Source organism: Dromiciops gliroides, chromosome 1 (assembly GCF_019393635.1).
Source record: "Dromiciops gliroides isolate mDroGli1 chromosome 1, mDroGli1.pri, whole genome shotgun sequence".
Lineage (NCBI taxonomy): Eukaryota > Metazoa > Chordata > Mammalia > Microbiotheria > Microbiotheriidae > Dromiciops > Dromiciops gliroides.
In genome coordinates this window covers 73,018,439-73,037,932 of record NC_057861.1, presented here as the reverse complement: position 1 = coordinate 73,037,932, position 19,494 = coordinate 73,018,439, and the positions used below count along the sequence as shown (strand labels likewise).

The window sequence follows — 19,494 nt, the reverse complement described above, 5'->3', positions numbered from 1 at the left end:
GGAGGTATGGTTACTGAGTGATGATGGCTCCTTTGTGTTCTGAACATTATGCCTTCTAGCAAGAGGAAGAGGCCTGGCTGAGGTTCCAGTTCTCTGGTGATCAGTAGACTTTCATACCCTCTGTTCCCACCTGCACACTCCTCATTATTAGCAATATGATGTATTGCCACTATTTGTCTTTTCATTGCCCTTTGGGTGGCCTACAATTTTCATTCTTCTGAGATGACAGTTTTCCATAATTTGAAGCTGTAACATATTGCTAGAATACTGATGTGAAAACATGAGCTTTGGCTAAACGGAGCACTCTGGAATCATTGAAAACATAGATCTCCCAAATTTGACCCAATCCACCAATGTGGTTAGTTCCCAGTCTAGTTGGCTGTTCATCTACAATCCCTGTCCAAGATATACATACTAATCTACAAATTCAATAGCATTTCTATAGCACTCTATGGTTTACAAAGTGCTTTACAAACTTGTTCTCTTCACAATGATCTTGGGGGATTAGGTGCTATTATTATTTCCACTTAACAGAAAAGGAAACAGGCTGACATTAAGTGACTCGATGAGGGTCATATAACTTAGTGTCTGAGGCTGAATTTGAATTTGGATCTTCCTGACTCCAGTCCCAAGCACTCTGTTACTTGCTGTCAATGGACTGTCCACCCAACTTCATGTCTTAGTTTGGGCAATATGTTTTCTCTCACTTGATTTTCCTGTGCAAATGGCTAGATTAATTTCCTTTGAGTGACTATGAATCTAATCCAGAGGACACCATCAGTGTTCCAGGTTTCAGTATGGTTAGCATAGTGACACCTGCAAACTGGAGCATCTGGAGAATAACTGGTTTGGCCTTTACACAGGGTTATTCCCACGGCACATACCTTTGGCAAATATTCATCTTCATTTTATGTCTTCCTCAATATTTATACTCAGAAAATCAATAGAGAAAAATGAAGTCTGTGGTTGCAGCAAAGCTCACATTTTTTGTTTTGGGGATAAAGCCTTTAAGTCTCAGTTTTGTTCTGTGAAATCCAGGGCATTTTTATGATCAACAAAAAGCGCGTGACATCTCTGACATTTGTGACTTTGAAACTGTGGTCCACCATTACCACTTCCTGTAAAGACTTCATGAGAAAACACTGGCATCAAGTGCATGAGAGGTTACCTTCCCCATCCTCCAAGGCAATGCCTCCTCTTCCCCTTTGACCTTGCATATTAGATTTGTACCTTGTGTACTTTGCATAATGGATTATTTTATGTCATCCTCTGACTACATTGTGAATTCCAACAACTAGCATTTTTGTAAGCACTTTACAGCTTTCATTTGAGCCTTACCAACAGTGTGAGGTAGGTGCTATTCTCATTTTACAGTTGGGGAAACTGAAGCTGAGACCCTCCCATCCGTTTACCTAGGGTTACAGAGCTAATAAACCATCAGAAGCAGGACTTGAACCCAAGTCTTCCTCATTCTAAGTCTAGCATTCAGTCTACTGTGCCACCCTTCCTCCAGAAGAAGGAACTCTAAACAGGGAGAGAATTCATCTTGTTTTCTGTTTCATTAAACCTTAATAAATGTCTGTTGAATTTAATTTGAAGTGGTGGCCTTTGTGATCTATTGTTGTCCAACTTGTCTGGCTGGTGTTTGATCCACCCCTTCAATGTACATGATTCGTGTAAGGCCAGAATTCATCCCTTCCCCCCCACCAACACTACATCCCTGGCTATTCCTTCCAGCACTGGTTGCACTTTTACTAACGCCCCTCAACTCACTGGCTGTGGTAGAAGAGTCCAAATACCCCTCATGACCATTTCCAGCCTCTACCACAATTACTCAGTAATCCCCACTCTTCTAGGCTAATTCAGTTCAAATGTATGATCCATTCAGGATTCTGATAGCTGTTACCTACTGGTACCCCATTACTCCTTCCCTTTTTCATGAGTTCAGTGCCAGGCTCAGTCTTTCCACCCCAACTCCTGCTATCATACTAGGGACTTCAACATACATATTGACAACTTCAACTATTCTAACCTTCCATTTCTACAACTTACTTCCCATACCATACTTCTCTACTCCACCTCAGCTAAACATAGATGGTCATATCTTTGATCTTGCCATCACTTACAAATGTTTTACTTCTACTTTTGTAGTTCACCAAATACAAAACTGTTATGTGATCATCTTTTGTCACTTGTTATCATCTTTCTTTGCCTTATCACCCCTAAAAGGAAAGGGAATAAGCATTTATATAGTGCCTCTTACCTGCCGGGCACTGTGCCAAGCAATTTACAAATATTATTTCATTTGACCTTGTACTTCTTCACCAGAACTTCCAATTCCTCAACTCTTTCCCAGGCCATCACTCCTGCACAAGCTACATCTCCTACCTTCCTTATCAGCTGATTAGTGAATCAACTTAATTCCACACTGTCTTCTACACTTCGGGATTATACCCTGCCAAGCTCCAACCTTGGATCACTCCCACCTGCTGCTGTTTTTGTTCCTATTCACTTGCTGAATGAAGCTGGAGAAAATCATGACAATAGATGTATGTTACGTAATCCAAAGTGGCCCCTCATTGCAGTATGGAAGCTTTACACATCCCTAATCAGTTCACTGTTTTCCTTACCACAGTAGCTCTTCTAAGTTTTCCATCCATCCTTCTTCAGGCCTTCCATGGAATTCCTCCCCTTAGACTTTTCTGAAGAAATCAAGGCCAGGGGCAGCTAGGTGGCACAGCAGATAAAGCACCAGCCCTGGATTCAGGAGGACCTGAGTTCAAATCTGACCTCATACACTTGATACTAACTGGCTGTGTGACCCTGGGCAAGTCACTTAACCCTCATTGCCCAGCAAGGAAAAAAAAAAAAAGAAATCAAGGCCATTTGCTGAGAGCTTCCTCTCCTCCCCTCCTTATTTTATATCCCTGACATCTCCTTCCTCACCTGTTTCACATTAAGAGATGCTCTCCTCCTTGAGAAGGTAAAACCATCTCCAGGTATGTGTGATCACTTTCCACCTAATCTCTAGCAAATTACCCCCATCACCATCTACAGGCTCCTTCCCTCATCTATAAATGTTACCCTATCCTTTAAAAAACTCTTACTTGATCCAGATATCCCCGAGTTATCACTGTGTTCTTCCTTCTTGCTGTGGTTAAATTTATTTATCTTTTTTTTTTTTTGTGAGGCAATTAGGGTTAAGTGACTTGCCCAGGGTCACACAGTCAGTAAGTGCTAAGTGTCTAAGGCTAGATTTGAATTCAGGTCCTCTGACTTCAGGGCCATGTGGTTAAATTTAAGGCCACATAAATTAATTGTACTTCCTCTCTTCAAATTCTCTTCTAAACTCTGATGTCTAGGTTTTAACCTAGACATTTAACATTTAAAATTTAACATTCAACTGTAATTGTTTTACATAAAAGTTACCAATGATCTTTTAATTATCTTTTCTCAGTCCCTATTCTTCTTGCCCTCTTTGCAGCATTTGACACTGTTGTAAACCCTCTTCTCCTGGATATTTTCTCCTCTCTAGGTTTTTGTGATAGTTCTCTCTCCCAATTCTCCTTCTGTCAGATGTCTAATTTTCACTGGATCTTTTTCCAGGTCAGGCCCACTAACCATGGATGTTCCCAAGGGTCTGTCCTTAGCTATTTTCTCTTTTCCCTCTATACTATATCACCTTGTGATCTAGTCAGTTCCCATGTATTCAATTATTATCTTCATACAGATGATTCTCAAATTTATTTAGCCCTAACTTTTCTCCTGACCTCCATTCTCTCATCAACTTCCTTTTAAACATTTTAAACTGGATGTCTTCTAGACATCTTAAAATCAGTGGCAGCTTAAACTCAGTGGTGCAGTGGTAGAGTGATGGCCCTAGAGTCAGGAAGACCCGAGTTCAAATTTGGCCTCAGACACTTGACACTAGCTATGTGACCCTAATTACCTTAAAAAAAGACATCTTAAACTCAACTTCAAATTGAATTCACCAATCCCCTCTGCCCCAATATTCCTACTTTCTCAGCTTCCTTATTACTTATCACCATCCTCCCAGTTGCCCAGGCTTAAAACCTATGTGTCATCCTTGACTCTACTTTTCTCACTCCTATTTTCAATCTTCTGCCAAGTCTTATCCTTTCTACCTTCACATTTCTGATATGCATTCCCATCTCACAACCCATATCACCTCACTATTTGGGCTAACAGACTGCTGGTTGGTCTCTCTGCCGCACTAGTCCCCAATAGTCCACCTTTCACTCAGAGGCCATAGGGTTTTTTTCCCCCCCAAGGTCTATGTCTCTCACACACACCCCACCATTCAATAAACTCCATTGCCCAGGGTCACACAGCTAGTAAGTGTCAAGTGTCTGAGGTCACATTTTAACTCTGGTCCTCTTGAACCCAGGGCTGGTGCTTTATCTACTGCGCCACCTAGCTATCTCCTCCTTTTTGACATTTAAAGCCAGTCACAAGCTGACCCCTTCCTTCCTCTTATACCACTTTCCACCTTAAAGTCCTACTACACTGGCATAATTGCTTTCCCTAACTGGACACATCTTACCTTTACTTGTTATCTCCCATTCTTGCAATACTTCTCCTCTTCCCCTCCATGCTTTGACTTGCCTAAATTCAAACTGCACTTTGTGCAAGATTTGCTAGTGCCGTCTTTGAGATTACCCCTATCTCTTGTGTATCTTGTATGTACTTGGTTATTTACAGTTGTCTCCCAGTTAGAATGAGATCTCCTTCAGGGCAAAGGCCCATGTTTTTGTCTTTCTTTGTCTTCTTAGCTTGGCTGTGCCTGGTACGCAGGGAATGTTTAGTGAGTGCTGCTTGATGATGATTTTAATGAGAACTTACAGGCATCAATCTTTTACCTCTCTAGTGTTCCTTTCCCTGGTCTATACCTAAAAACCAAGGCCCACATGACGTAGTTACATATAATTCACTTTGTGCTTTACAAGTGTGCTGGTGGCCCTGTGTGTTTTTTGTTGGAATTTAGATCCGGGATCTCCACTGGAGGAAGGTTTAAATGAATAAAGGCTGGGGCTGGGGGGTCCCGGTTGCCTTCCTGGGAAGCAGCAGCTGTTGTATTGGACTAGGCTGGGGCAATTATAGGAAATGAATATGAAAGCACAGTATTATCTTAACTTCTGAGTTACTTTAACTCCACCCCTTTGGTGTTTATCCACCAACAAATACTTTCCAATAACTCCATTTTGGAGTTCATGCACTTTGATCTTTTGTGGGTAGGCATTTACTCCACCCACATATGTGGGGAGACACCCCTTTCTGGAGTATGTTCCATGCTGCTACTCTCCTTGATTTAACTAAGCACTGTTCCTTGCCAAGGCATCTTCTAGACTGATGGCTGACGTTCTGTCTTCACCCAGAGGAAAAGGGCTCATCCCTTTAGGAGACACACTATTGTCTATGGCATTCTGCTTCCTAAGTAAAGAATTGGGGCAGGGGGAGTTTCTGCTATATTGAATCTAACTGTTAGCTCTGAATTAGTTCCACAAGCAGGACCCAATCTGGCTCCCTTAACAGTCAAAGAATCCCTTCAGCTTTGAGCAGAAAGGTATTCTTCCCTTGTGTCCCCCATAGTGCCTAGTATAGGGATGGGCAGAATAGGTGTTCAGTAAATCTTTGGGATGTTAATTAGCAGAGATAGGAACCCTAGTTCTAAATGTATTCCCAGTGAGGTGCTTCATCCTGGCCAGAAAAAGCAAGATCTTCTGGATAACTGCCCTCAGCACAAGCTATTGGAAACAGGCCAGAGCCTTGGGCCCTTTGACTAAAATCATCATTTCCCTCAGTGTTTAACCATAATCTCTTTGCCCTTTGATATTGAAATGTGGGTCAAGCAATGGCATCTTATGGGGAATTAGCCTGGTTGCTAAGCTCCAAAGTAATTAGAAATCGGGGGAGAGGGAGGAGAGAAAAGCAGGAGTGACTTAAGAACCCATGCTTATAACTTGAGGGTACTTCGAGGTCCCAGCCCAGCTATTTTGCCCAGATCTGGAGAGCAGGGGAACTTCCCTGAAAACACTAGTTAGTCTGATCTTTATTTCAGTTTGAAAGTTACAAGGGAACTTACCATAATAAATGTAGAAAGCCCCGAGATAATCTAGCCCAGGATTTCTATGTACAAGCCCACCTACCCCATCCCCGTGTTCATGCCATCATCCTGGCACCAAACCCTTCTTGCTCAGCACAGGACCTTCAGGAATGAAGAGAGCTGGATTCTGGGGCTGTGGCCCGGGTTCTACTCCTGCTTCCAAGGGAAGGTGGTAGCTGATGCTGGCCTCCCTCCTAGAAGCAGTTACCTTCTGCAGTCAGGCCCTCTCCTATAGGTGCACTGGATGCCAGTGCCCCACTCCTAAGAATCCTCCCCTTGCCAAACTCCTCCTAAGCCAGAGGGTCCCTGGCAACACATTTTTTCTAATGTTCTCAGAGCCAAAGTGGTAAAATCAAAGGTTCCTGTGATGGCTTCTTCTGCTTTGTTATTTTAACACTGAATTGTTATTCCAGCCCCTGGTCTTGGAAGTGATTTTTTTGCTTTGTTTTTCATTTTCATACAAAAAACCCAACCTGACAATTTTGCCAAAAAGATAAAAATCTTTTAACAGGTGCAGTTCTGTTGGTCAATCTGCTTTCGACAAGGCTCCATGGTCACAGCCACCCCCACCCCACTTCGGCCAGAGGTCATATGTGTCACCTCACTCCATGTGTCTGTGGCTGGGTCATAGCATTCCACGCTGTCCAGAAATGTGTGTCCATCATATCCACCTGCAAGGGGGAGAATATAGCACATTTCTGCAGCAAGCCAGGAAACTGGGGGAGAGGGAGGGACTGGCATATTAGATCCCCACAACTCAGCTGCTTGCTTGCTTTCTCTGCCCCCCTCCCCCCAGTCCTTGGGGCTACAAGTGAAACAAGCAGATGGGGAGGGGTCTTCGTAGGAAGGAGAGGCTGTGCCTTCCCTAATGACTCTTCTGAGACCAGCTAGACCAGACACGTGAGGTGTCTCTCCCCTCAGAGCTAAGCATCCAAACAGCCACTTTACCAAGGACATAGATCTTTCCCTGGTGTACAGTGACCCCGAGCGCGCTCCGACGATGTTTCATGGGGGCCACCAAAGTCCAGGTCTCTGCTTCCACATCATATCTTTCCATACTGTTCAACTGGTCAGTGCCATCATAGCCTCCTGCAGCATAGATGCAGTTGTGCAGAGCACAGACCCCTGCACACAGACAGACAGACAGACAAACAGGTGGGTGACCCCTAGAATGGAAAGGCAGATTCCCTCAGAATCCACAGAGTGCTTCTGATTGGGGGGGGGGGGCTCCTTACCTTACTGAGTTAGACAACCTGGGAGTGGAGGGAACTAGCCTACTTAGCTGAGGGCCAAGGGTTAAAAAAGACCCCTGTAAGAACTTGACTGTCCCTCCTGTGAAGGAGGCAGAGAGATGACCTGAATAGACAGTCCGAGTCTTGCTCATCTCTGCATATCCCAGCATGTCTGCAGAAGCAAGTCTTGCTCCTGGGGGTGCCATAGCCCTGCCATACACATGGTAAGGTGCACAATAAACATTTACTGAATGAACTGACCCTTCTGTTTTGGTCTGGTCCCTGAGAGGAGCTGAACATCAGTCTACAGTTCCAGTCTCCCCTCTGACCCAATCCTTTCCCACCTGCCCCACTGCGGATGGTGTTCATAGGTGTGATCATCCTCCACTCGTTCCTCTCTGGGTAGTAGCACTCAGCAGAATTGAGGCGGTTCGTCCCATCAAAGCCACCAACTGCGTAGAGTAGGCGATTCAGGACAGCCACTCCTACCCCAATCCTTTGTGTCAGCATTGGTGCAACTAAGTGCCACTCATCCCGTTCTGGCTCGTACCTGCAGAGGAAGCCAGGACACAGGATGGGAATCAACTAAATCTGAGTGGGAGGGGACAAATGAGGGGCCTGGCTTAAAGTCCCTATTGAACTGAGCCAGAAGGCTGGCACTGCCCTCTTCCTGCCTTGGCCATTCTAACACTGGCCTCCTAAAGCATGATGGACTAAGTTGTAAGACAAATTGATTATAAACCCCCTCAGGACCTACATTTTCCCTCCTACTAGGAGGAATGAACAGAGAATGGGCTTATTTCATGAGTACTTACTAAATATGAAATAATGAATTACCCTGTTCCCACTATCTTGTTGGATACTGATGACTGATGCCCTCTCAGATGCTTCTGTGGTGGTCTCTGCTGTCCCCAAGTGCCAACTAACCTTTCAGGCCTAGTCTCCCATATCTATCTTAATAGGAGCTACTCTGAGTTTATTCGTTACTCAACACTCACCTCTCCACACTATTGTGGTGAATACAGCCGTGGGAGCCCCCAACGGCATAGATGAAGCCATCGATGACCCCAACACCAATTCGATTCCGGGGCACACTCATGGGTGCACAGGGGGACCACTGATTAGTCATAGGGTTGTAGCAGTCAAGGGCATTAGAGTCTGTATTGCCATCTGGGGAATTGTTCCTTCCCCCCACAGCGTACAGCAGGCCACCCACCACACATCCTGCTAGGCCACTTCGGGGCACCTGTAAGTCTGCAAGGCGGAGCCAAGTGCCATCACAAGGGTTGTAGGCCTCCAGGTAGCTGAGTGATTGGCGGAAGTAGCCTCCTGCTGTGTAGATGAGCTGGCCCACCTTGGGTGCTCGGCAGGGCATCACTTGGGTGGGCTTGTGCAGAGTGAGGTCCTGAAAGATCTTAACCAGGTAGTCCTTACATCGTGAATCTGACTGGAGGATCTCACATTTCTGCAGCTGCATTTGCAGGAAGTGGGGAGTGAGGGAATGGCAACGGACAGCACGAAGAAGGGCCTGAATGTAGAAGCGGCGATGCTCGCAGTCATATTTGACCCAATTGATGCAGGCATGGAAGACTTCAGACTCACAGCGCACGTTGAGCTCGTCGCGGCTGATAAGTGTAGCCAGCTGGCAGTGGGACAGGTTAAAGAATTCTTCCTGCTTTGCTACCTGGTAGGGGGGGATGAGAGGTAGTGGGGGCAAGGAGGTTCTCAACCAAAGTCCAAAGCGATGCCCTCCCATCCTCCTGGGCTTTGACTACCACCATCAGGAGCTGTGTATTTCCTGCTTTCAGGGGGGCCACCCCTGAGTGGAGACACAGGGAAACAGAATGCCCCCAGCTCCTCCCCAAAGTTCAGGCAGTACTATTATACAAAAGAACAAGTACAAGTAGCAGCCAGACTCTATCAAACTATGTTTTCTCACTCTGACCCTATACATCTCAACCAGAGGTGTGATGTATTCTAAGGCACAGGACTAGACTTTTGTCCAGAAAGCGAATCAATCATCACTACCCCCTAACTCCTAGGCCACCAAATGTAAACACACTTACCTCCCCAAAGTGCATATAGATGTACTCCCGGGCACGCTGATGGAGTTCGGCACAGCCAATTTGCTCAGCAAAGTTGGCAATGCCAATGGCATTGCTGGGGTCCAGCTGCTGCACCAAAAAGTCACTGCAGGCCCGCACTACACTGTCAATCTGGTACATGACAGCCCCATTCATCACATGCAGCACACATTTCTCCCCCATGGAGATGGAGGCAGTGTAAGCAAACTCTATGAGTCGTTCCATCACCTTGGGGTGGATGCCCTCAATAGAAACCACTTCCATGCCCTGTTCCCGCAACCCATTGGTGAACATGGCCTTGAAAACTGGGCTGGAGGAGGCAAGTACCACCTTGTGAGCCATAAATTGGGCAGCAGGCGCGTCCTCATATTTGACCTGCAGAGTCACATCACAAAGCTGCTGGCTGAGCCGGAGTTCATTCATGATGCCAAAGGCCTGTTTGGTGTGGTCCTCTAAGGTATAGTTGAAGGTCCGGTTACCATGCTGGGAGGTTGTCACCTCCGCCTTGCACTCTGTGGCATACATCACCGCATCGCAGGCCCCCCCAGGGCGTTTGGACAGGATGGGGAGAGAATGGGCACAGGGAACACCCCTGCTATGCCCAGACACTGGCTTCATCAGCCTCTAGAAAAACACTGCCACCGCCTGGAATCACGCACCTGGGTGTGAGGGTGAGGGGATGATGATCAGGCCCTAGGTACCTGTCTTGGTGGGGAGAACTTACTCTTCCATGGGCTTCCTTCTCTCTCCTGGGGGAACCACAAATTCTCCTTTGCTAAGACTATCCCATGGGATGGCAGGCCAGCTCCCCCTCCCAGGTGCTCAAAGTGCCAACCTAAAAATTAGCCCTAACAATGTCAGCTGGCATTCCAAGTGGCAATCCTGGCTTTAGTGGAGCCTCCTTCAAATGAGATAACCTATGTACTCTGCAAAACTTACAAGGGCTATATAAATACTATTAATAACAAGAATTATATTCCCCAGCCAGACCCCTGGTTGAAGACTCCCTTGTCTGTGTCTAAGCTCTAACGGATCATCAGAGACCTGAGGTCATCCAGTCCAACCTTCTCATTTTAAAGATGAGGAAACTGAGGATCTGAAAAGTGACATGACTTTGCACAGGTGGTAAGAGATGGAATTCAAACCCAATTCCTGTGACTGTAGGCTCAGTGCTCCAAGTGCAAAAAGCAAATGGTTTCAGACTAGGGCTGCAACTACACTCCATATTTGAGAGTTACCAGTTTTGTTTACATAGTGGATACCCACATCCTTGCAGAGTACCCCCCAAATTACGGAATTTGTATGTGACACCCCATCCCATGGCTACTCCTGGGACCCTGTAAGTAAAAACTCCTGTCTCCCAGCTCCTGTCCAGCTACTTCAAGGAATGGGGTCTCCCTTCCTCCCTGCTTTGTGTCACCCCTGGCCCAGCGTTGGTTGGAGGGGAACAGCGCTGGGTTTTTTTGTCAGGAAGCCTCAGGTTCCAGCCGGGCGGGACAGCTTCCTAGCTACGTGACGTCGGGGTTCTCGCTCCCTCCCTTCCCGTGCTTCCCTTTCGTCCTCCCCGGGCCGCTGGGAGGCTCAAAGGGGACAAAGCCTGGGAAGCCGCACAAATGTCACTTGTGCAGGACCACCGGGGGCTCGGCCGGACAGGAACCGGCCCGAGGCCAGGGGCTGGGGCCGCACAATGGCTGCGCGCCTACTTCCTGTCCGGGCCCGGCCTGCCCCCGACAGGTTCTGCGGGCCATCGGCCGTCCGGGGTGGGATCCTGGCCCCTCCAAAGCCGGGCCGCTGGGCCCCAGAAGCCGCCCTGTGAATGGGGGGAGGCCGGCGCGGGCGGAGAAAGATGGGCCACAGTGGGAAACAAAGCAGCGCCGGGACTGGGGGCTCCCGGACGGGCCTGCCCGCGGCGGGCGTGCCCCTATCTCTCGACCCGCCTCGGCCCGCGCCGCCAGGCGGTCCCCGGGGGCCACAGAAAAGGGCCCGGGTTCGCTACCCCGGGCCTCCCACAGAGGCCTTCCCTCCCCCCCCCCCTCCCCGACCCGGCCCGAACCCGGCGCCAGAGCCCGAACCCAGGCCGGCAGCGGGCCCTCGTACTCCCCGGAACGTCGCTGCCGTCCCCCGGCCCCGGCTCAAGGCAACTCTTCCGTCGGCCGCAGCCCCGTGGGCCCGAGCGCCGGCGGCGGCGATAGCAGCCGCGTTACTCACCCAGCCATGGCCGCGCTCCTGCTCCTCCTCCTCCGCCTCCGCCTCCCGGGCTCCGGCGCCTCCATCTCGGCGCGCGGGGGGTGGGGTGGGGGTGGGGTGGGGAGGAGGTGGAAGGGAGACGGCAGGGGGAGGAGGAGGGGGCGGGGCGAGGGGGAGGATAAAGTCACCATGACTAAGCAGACCGCGCACCCCGGCCTTGTCAGAATAAGAGTCCCCGGGTCCACCGCCTGGTTTTTGACCAATGGGGTCGCCAACAACCGGGTCCTCGAGACAGCGCAAGGTGAAAAGGGAAAGGGGACACGCTGGCCTTTCTCCTCGAGAAAGTATATGGGGGCAGGGCTAGGAGGGGAGGGGCCCTGCTCCCACCTCTTTTCCCTCCTCTTTCCCCTCCCCCTTCCGAGGGGCGCCCCTAGGTAACCAAAGTGCGAAGTAACGAGGCGGAGGCGGAGCTTAGGGGGTCTGGGGGCCTGAAGTCCGGCTACCCTGGGCCACCTTCTCCGGCCCCCGGCACCGGGGAGCGGGGTCTGAAGACCCTTGGTGGCTAGCCTGTCCCGGAAGCCCTGGGCATGATGTGACCCTGGCTGGGGCTTCGTTGGCCCCTGGTCCCAGGACTCACCACAAGCTCTAGAGAACGGCCGACTTTACTTCTTGGACCGACACCAGTGGCCCAGTTTGTCCGTGACTCACCAGCCCTGCCCCAGCCCCAGAACCAGGTCTTGTTCCTGGCAAGCCCGCTGCTTTCGATGCCTAGCCCGGCCCTCCTTTCAGGCTGCCGCAGCTAGGCTCAACATTTGACTTGACCCACTCTCCTCCGGCCACCCGAAGCCGGGCCTTTGCCTTAGGCCTGGAGTATAGGGTGATCCAGGAGCCTAGAGCACGTGTTGTTCGCCACCGCCGAGGCACCTGCCCGCACTCACCGAGGCCCGAAATTTTGGAAAAAACGGGAGCTCCACCCCGCCCCCATCCCCGAAACACACCTAGGCGGGAGGGAGAAAGAGAAGGAAGAAGAGGGCGACTCCTCTCTCTGTCCTACGGGTGTCTCGGGCTTCTGCCCAGACGGGCGGGGCAGGAGTGTCCCAGACAAGGGGTCAGAGTCCCCTGGAGCTGGGCGCCTCTCTCTACTCCCTCCCTCTTCGAGTCCTCCCTCTACACCCATAATGGGAAGTGTATTGAAGACCTGGGAATCAGAGGATCCTGCTGCTGGCTGGGAACGGGAAGTACAGGTGTGATTAACGGCCGTCTTGAAATGCTGCGGCAGCGACAGGATTATCGCAAATCCGAGGATCTAAATCTGAGCGGAGTTAAAGAAAGACCCCGGGGTCCCAGTGCATTAAAGGGGATCACCTGGGATTTAGAAGGAGTTTCAGGTATCTCAAGGTCAGAGACGTACATGAGACGGGACTTGGAATCCACGGCAAGGTTGAGAACCGAGCCAAGACTCAACTAGAATTCTCTCCCAGATCTCTGGGTTTCCAGCCTTCTTAACAAAGCTGCCTAAATCCTCTGCAGTTCCGGAGACTACCGGGAGGTGGCAGCACGCCGACATAGTTGTCTAGGGCAGCGAAATGTAGATCAGATTTGGTACCGGAGACCCAATCTTACAGATTCTAGATCTGCTCCCTCCCCCCACCCCCCACCTCCTCCCCAGCGCCCCAGGCGGGCTAGGCTGGAATCAAGAAGGTTGCTTCACAGGAGGGTAGGGGACTGATTGCGGTAAAACTCGTAGGTCTTATGAGAAAAATAAAAGCAACACTTGGATCCGGGCGGGCTAGTGCATGCACATATCATGGCATGGGGCTGCACAAATATTTTCCCATAAGCCCTGACCCCAGCAAAGAGATCCGGTCTTTGGCAAGGGCTCCTCTCTCCTGCTTATTTAGGCAGCTAATTTGGGGTCCAATAGAGCGAAGGAAGACAGAACCTGGCTGACACTAACGACTCTGGGTTTTCCTAATGGGGACTTAATCCCAGCCCAGGTTCTCCTCGAGGTCTCGGTGCCCAAGGTGTGTCCGCTCCCCGATATTCAGACGTTCTAATACAAATTATTTATTTTTAAACAAAAACAAAAACAACCAGTAATATGAAAATAGTGCAGAAGGAGAGGACTGGGTCCTGAAGAGGGGCTGGGGAACAGTGTCAGTCCGTGGTCTTCTGCACCGAAGTCTTAACGGGAGTGCGCGTGGGCGTGGCGTTGCCTGTGGAGACGCTCGTGTCCAATCCTTCGTGTCGGTTCGAGGAGCGCTCCGACTTGCTGGTGCTGCACTCCAAAATGGGCGGTAGCCGGCGGCGCACGCTGGCCGCACCCTCGCCACCACCTGGCCCTGGGCGCAGGGGCCTATAGCAGCAGCAGCAGCATCGGTAACAGCAGAAGAGGCGCAGGAGCGCACGGCGCAGGTCCCGGCTAGTAAGCGTGTAGATGATGGGATTGAGCAGCGAGTTGGCCATAGCTAGCCCCAGGAAGTAGTCTGCCTGCAGGAGTACGGGGCAGGCTCGAGCCGGGCACGCTACATCCAACAGCAGCAGCAAGAAGAGTGGTCCCCAACACACAATGAATGCCAGCAGTACCACTGTCACTGTGCGCAACAGCGCCAGAGACTTGGGCAGGCGGCGGGACCCTCCAGACGCAGCCCGAAGCTGCAACTTCTTTGAGTTGGCACGCACCTGACAATAGATGCGGGCATAGAGCCCAAAGATAGCCACTAGGATGACTAGAAAGGCGAGCACGCAGAAAAGCACGTAGGGCTTGGCATAGAGGGGAAGCACTGTAGAGCACTGGGCCAGACGGCCCAGGCAGTTCCAGCCTAGGCCAGGAAGAAGCCCGAGCAGCAGGGACGCCAGCCACGCGGCTCCCGCCAGCAGCAGTGTGCGGCCCCGCCGGTGTATGGGCGCAGGCCGACGACTTGCCATGGTCAAGTGTCGCTCCAGCGCTATGGCCAGCAGGCTGAGCACTGAGGCAGCCAGCGTCACGAAGACACCGCCCTCGCGGGCGAACCAGAGAGTGGGTGACAGGTGCAAAGTGCGGGCCCCAGACAACAGGATGTTGACCGTGTAGGCGGCGCCGGCCAGCAGATCCGAGAGAGTCAGGCTGCCCAGAAGCAGATACATGGGCGCATGAAACTTCTTGTGGCGCCAGAGGACTAGCAGAACCGCCAGGTTCTCTAGGACGATGAGGCCACATACTGCCAGGAAGACTGCGGCGTCTGCGCGCAAGCCCCCGCCTGGATCGTAGCGTGCCCCATTCAGTTTGCCGGTGTAGTTGTAGTGCCGTACGATCACCTCACTCCCCAGCACAGCCTGGAGCGCCGGAGGCGGCTCCATGGTGGCCTAATTCCCCACCTTCTCCTCCTCGTGGTTCTTTGCCTCTTGAGGCGGTTCACAGATGGGTGGCTACATCCTCATACTAGGCGCTAGGAAAGAAACCGTTCACAGGCCCGAGCTCGGGTCTGGGTCCCAGCCCTGCTGGAGAAGGAAGAGGACCAGATTAGTGGCGGAGTCATCCCCAGAGCCGAGCCTCTAGAGATTCCAGCGCCCCAGGGTCTTCCTTTCCCCCTTCCCTTCCCCTCAGATTCCTGGGCCCTGGGGGTTCCGGCCACTTTCTTCAGAAAGCCTTTGGAGCAGCAGGAGCGAGAGGCAGCTTCTCCTCCTTTCCCTATTCTGGGAACTCAGCCAGCCCAGAAAAGAGACCTAATGAACTGCCAGTGCCCGGCAGGGATAAGATCGGAGATGCCCTTGGGGCCACCGTACCTCTGCAGCAGAAGCCAGTGCAGCTGTCCCTAGAACCAGACTGGAGTGAGGGGGCTGAATGGGTGAGTGGGCTTAGCCCTTGGCAAAAACCTCGCAGACAGCTCCAGAATGATGAGGAAGAGAGGAGGAGGTTCCAGGGAGGAGATGAGTTGTGACCTCCGGGCCAGGAACCAGGCAGGCACCAGAGCTGGGCCAAAGCAGTGGGGCGGGAGACAGATTGTCCCAGAACTCCTAGACACACACACACACACACACACACACACACACACACACAGAAAAGCCACACACACAAGTAGAGTTGCACAGGCAGGCACAGATCCACAGACATAATGCAATTACACATACCAATAAGTGGACACTCAAGTCCTCGGAGACTTAGCATTACACATTTCGAACAGCTACAGATCCAGATACACAGCAGTGTCCGAATCACTGAACTTCGGACTTGGAAAGGAGTTTAGAGACCATCTAATTCAACCCTTAACTGAAAAAAGAATTTCCCCACCGCCTCCCTCCGGCATCCCATCCGGCCTCCAGACTTCTACACAAAAGTAGAATTCCAGGCAGACACACAGAGCAGTCATACATATACACAGACCTACACACTTAGCACAGCAACGAATCTAAAAATGCATAGAACTTGCTGCTTGATGAAAGAGATCTGGGCTTCCGAAATGACCCCCTGGGCTGGGAAACATGCTATTGTTTGAACTGGGGCAGTAAATGTTGCTGAGAACTGCGGTGTAAACCGGACTCCCTGGACCAGCCTACAGCGAAACCTAAGGCTCTGCAGGAAAGGAATGGGAGAGGCTTGGGGGAATTCTTACACTACCCCTTGTTTCTCTCTCCACACTTCATCTCTCTCCATTCCCCTAAGCCGAGATAGCTGGGTTTTTCCCTGAGCTGACTCTGAGGTTTCTCTTTTTTTGGAAATGCCAGGGAAGTCCCTGGAGAGGGGAGCTGGGGGCCTCGGTAAGGACTGGCACGCTGGGCCGCTTTCTTCCCTGACCCCTGATTCAGGGTAAGCCGAGAGAGGAGCCGCACGGTGATGGTCCTTTTCCAGGGATTCTGTACCCTGTGGCGGGCATCTGGAAGGTCCCCGGGACAGCAGCTGCTGTGGCTGGGGGACAAAGCCCTCACAACCACCCCAGTAGGCAGCCCTTGGGTTTGTGGCAGCTGCCCTCTCAGAAGGCCAAGTGCGGTGAGAACTCAACCCAGGGTCCGGCCCGCCGCTACCCTCCCCCAGTCGCACGCGCGTAGCATAGACTACGGGAGCACTCCAGGGCCGAGTGCTGAACCCACTCTAGGATCTCGAACCCACATCCCACTACCATGCTTTCCCTAGCCTGAGAGGGGGTCCCCAGCTTCCCACACTCACCCTGCGGCTTCAGCTAGAGCAAACCGCGCTTTCCCCAGCCTAGTGAAGCGAGCTCCTCCTTCAGAGTTGTGCCCGCATCGGGCTGGGCGGGGAGAAGCGAGGCCTGGGCGGGCTTGGCTCAGACCTGGGTGCGGGCCAGGGGGCGGGGGCGGGGGCTGAGCTGTTCCCAGAGGGGGAGGCAGGGTCCATCCCGGCTTCTGGGCGGCTAGGGAACAGCTGGCCTCCCTCAGACCGGGTGGAATCTACTCGCGTAACTGCTAGCCTGTGCCACACGCGCCCCGGCCCTACTCCCTTCTATAGGCTGCTCTACTCCAACCAATACCGTAGGGTCCGGACTGGGACTGGCCCCAGAGAGGGAACACCAAGCGCAAAGCAATCCAACATTTCATCCAGCGCTAGCTGAGTGCCTAGCGCCGGTCAGGGGCGCTTCGCTCAGGGGCCCTTGCACGGACGTTTTTAGTCTAGCCTTGGTCCCTTCGCTCTCGGCGCTCAGTCTAATACACCTACACAGATGATTAGAATACATCTGGGATGGAGTGAAGGCGTGGAGCGCAGAGTGAAGTGGCAAGGAGGCACCCAGCTCCAAGGGAACTTGCACATAATAGACGCTTTTAATAAACGCTTAAGTGATCTTCTCAGAGAGGGGCAGACTAGTGCGAGGCTCGAAGGACTGGAGTAAGCGATTGGGGAGAGGGAGTCAACAATAAGGAGAAGGAACCTCATTTCCCTGCGGGACACCGACAGCCCCACCGTCCCAGCCCTTCCCCTCAAGTATCTCCAGTGGCAGCCGATAGACACCAGAAGACAAAGACAGACTTAGAGGGGCACACAGAAACAAAGAGGCGAGCGAGAACACGGAGAGACGTAGTTGGAAATCTCCGGAGACACTGACTGAGAAAAAGACACACTTACAGTGAGGCTCAGTTACAGGATGGTCCCGTTTCTCAGGACCAGGAAGCTGCTCCCCCTCAGCTCCCCTGGGACTGGCTGGGCTGGGAGGATGGACTTTAATTCCTGTGGGGACCTTTCCCCTAGTCATCCGGCTCTCTCCTCTGAGGCAGTCTGACTCTCATGAACTATGCCGCCCCCTCCCGAAGGCCAGCCTGTTCTGTGTCCGGGGGGCCTCCCCCGCCTTTGACCCTCCCCTTGTGCTCCAACCAATTTCCTCAGCCTGGCCCTCCTCCTCTCTAATTCCCAGGCTGGACTCGACCCCTAGCCCTGGTCCTGCTCCTGGGTCCTGGGACTGCTACCTTCATCTAATCCAATCCATTCCAATCCAATCTGAATTTATAAAACGCTTATTATTTGCAAGTCAGTGTGCTAGGCTCAGAGCTTTCTCTAACTGCTCCCTCCTACCTTAGACTGAGGGGGTGGATGGGGTGAGCTGTGGCCTGAACCAAGGACAGCGCCCTTTGCCCCTACCGGGAAACTGTGGTCAGCCGAAGAATAAAGGGTAGTAGGTGAGGTTTGAAACCAGAGTGTTAAAAAGGATGTTTAGGACGGAGCCATTACAGCAGAAGCCCCTGAAGCAGCAGCAGAGGCGGCATCAGAGACTAAGCTGCACAGCCAAGATGTGTGACTTCACGGAGGGTCAGACTGCTGAGTTCAGGGAGGCCTTCCAGATGTTTGACTGAATGGGGGATGGAAAGACCTTATACAGCCAGTGTGGGAACGTGAAGGACCCTGGGCCAGAACCCCACCAATGCTGAGGTGCTCAAGGTCTTAAGGAATCCCAAGAGTGATGAGATGAATATGAAGGTGCTGGACTTTGAACACTTTCTGCCAGTGCTGCAGACCGTAGCAAAGAATAAGGACCAGGGCACATATGAAAACTACACAGAGGGGCTTTGGCTGTTTGATAAGGAAGAGAACGACTTGGTCATGGGAGCTGAAATACAGCACGCCCTCATCACTCTGGGTGAGAAGATGACAGAGGAAGAAGTGGAAGTGGTGGCAGGGCATGAGGACAGCAATGGTTATATCAACTATGAAGAGCTAGTCCGGATGGTGCCGAGTGGCTGAGAACAAAAGTCCCCTTTCCACAAAGAATCCCCTAACTTTCTCAGTGTGAAAATGATCCTCTCACCCCTGAAGCAACTAACTACATTGTCAGGGTTACCAACATCCTTCCTTCCAACTCCCACATGTCCTCTTTGGCCTACCTGCTCTCTGCTTTCACCAAATAAACTTGCTAACTGCTCCTAAAAACAAATAAATAATAAATAGATTAGATAGATAGATAAATGAATGAATAAATAGATAAATGAATCAATCAATCAATAAGCAAGCAGATGAATGAATGGATGGGTGGATGAATAAATAAATAAATGGATGAATAGATAGATGATAGCTAAATAAATATATGTCTAATATAATATTATATATACATATGCACATGCACATGCACATGCATGTATATATATATGGCTGTTTAGGGGTCGCTAGGTGGCGCAGTGGATAGAGCACCAGCCCTAGAGTCAGGAGGACCTGAGTTCAAATCTGGCCTCAGACATTTAACATTTACTAGCTGTGTGACCCTGGGCAAGTCACTTAACCCCAATTGCCTCACCAAAAAAAAAAAAGGCTGTTTAGATGGGGACTGAAGATTTGTAAGGTGTTTGCGTGCATTATCTTTGATCTTCACACCTATACAATAAGTACTGTAATATTATTATTCCCATTTTACATATGTGAAAATTGGGGCTCGTGGAGATTAAGGACTTG

General features: G+C 51.0%; 2 protein-coding genes across 4 annotated transcripts; both read right to left on the bottom strand.

The window, feature by feature from the left end:
* Positions 1 to 6,050: 6,050 nt before the first annotated feature.
* KEAP1 (kelch like ECH associated protein 1) lies at positions 6,051 to 11,724 on the bottom strand. The gene is made up of 6 exons (XM_043963276.1): positions 11,649 to 11,724; positions 9,423 to 10,099; positions 8,355 to 9,040; positions 7,701 to 7,906; positions 7,073 to 7,249; positions 6,051 to 6,795 (listed from the first exon to the last, which is right to left on the bottom strand). The coding sequence occupies exons 2-6, from the start codon at positions 10,056 to 10,058 to the stop codon at positions 6,629 to 6,631; spliced, it is 1,872 nt and encodes a 623-aa protein (XP_043819211.1). The 5' UTR covers positions 10,059 to 10,099; positions 11,649 to 11,724; the 3' UTR covers positions 6,051 to 6,628.
* Positions 11,725 to 13,681: 1,957 nt separating this feature from the next.
* On the bottom strand, positions 13,682 to 18,118 carry S1PR5 (sphingosine-1-phosphate receptor 5). 3 transcript variants are annotated; one of them, XM_043963294.1, is made up of 2 exons: positions 17,683 to 18,118; positions 13,682 to 15,107 (listed from the first exon to the last, which is right to left on the bottom strand). In XM_043963294.1, the coding sequence occupies exon 2, from the start codon at positions 14,964 to 14,966 to the stop codon at positions 13,785 to 13,787; it is 1,182 nt and encodes a 393-aa protein (XP_043819229.1). In that variant the 5' UTR covers positions 14,967 to 15,107; positions 17,683 to 18,118; the 3' UTR covers positions 13,682 to 13,784. The 3 variants fall into 3 exon arrangements, with proteins under 3 accessions (XP_043819229.1, XP_043819223.1, XP_043819235.1); XM_043963288.1 differs by having other exon boundaries at positions 13,682 to 15,104; XM_043963300.1 differs by lacking the exon at positions 17,683 to 18,118 and adding an exon at positions 16,771 to 17,026 and having other exon boundaries at positions 13,682 to 15,104.
* Between the last annotated feature and the right edge of the window lie 1,376 nt (positions 18,119 to 19,494).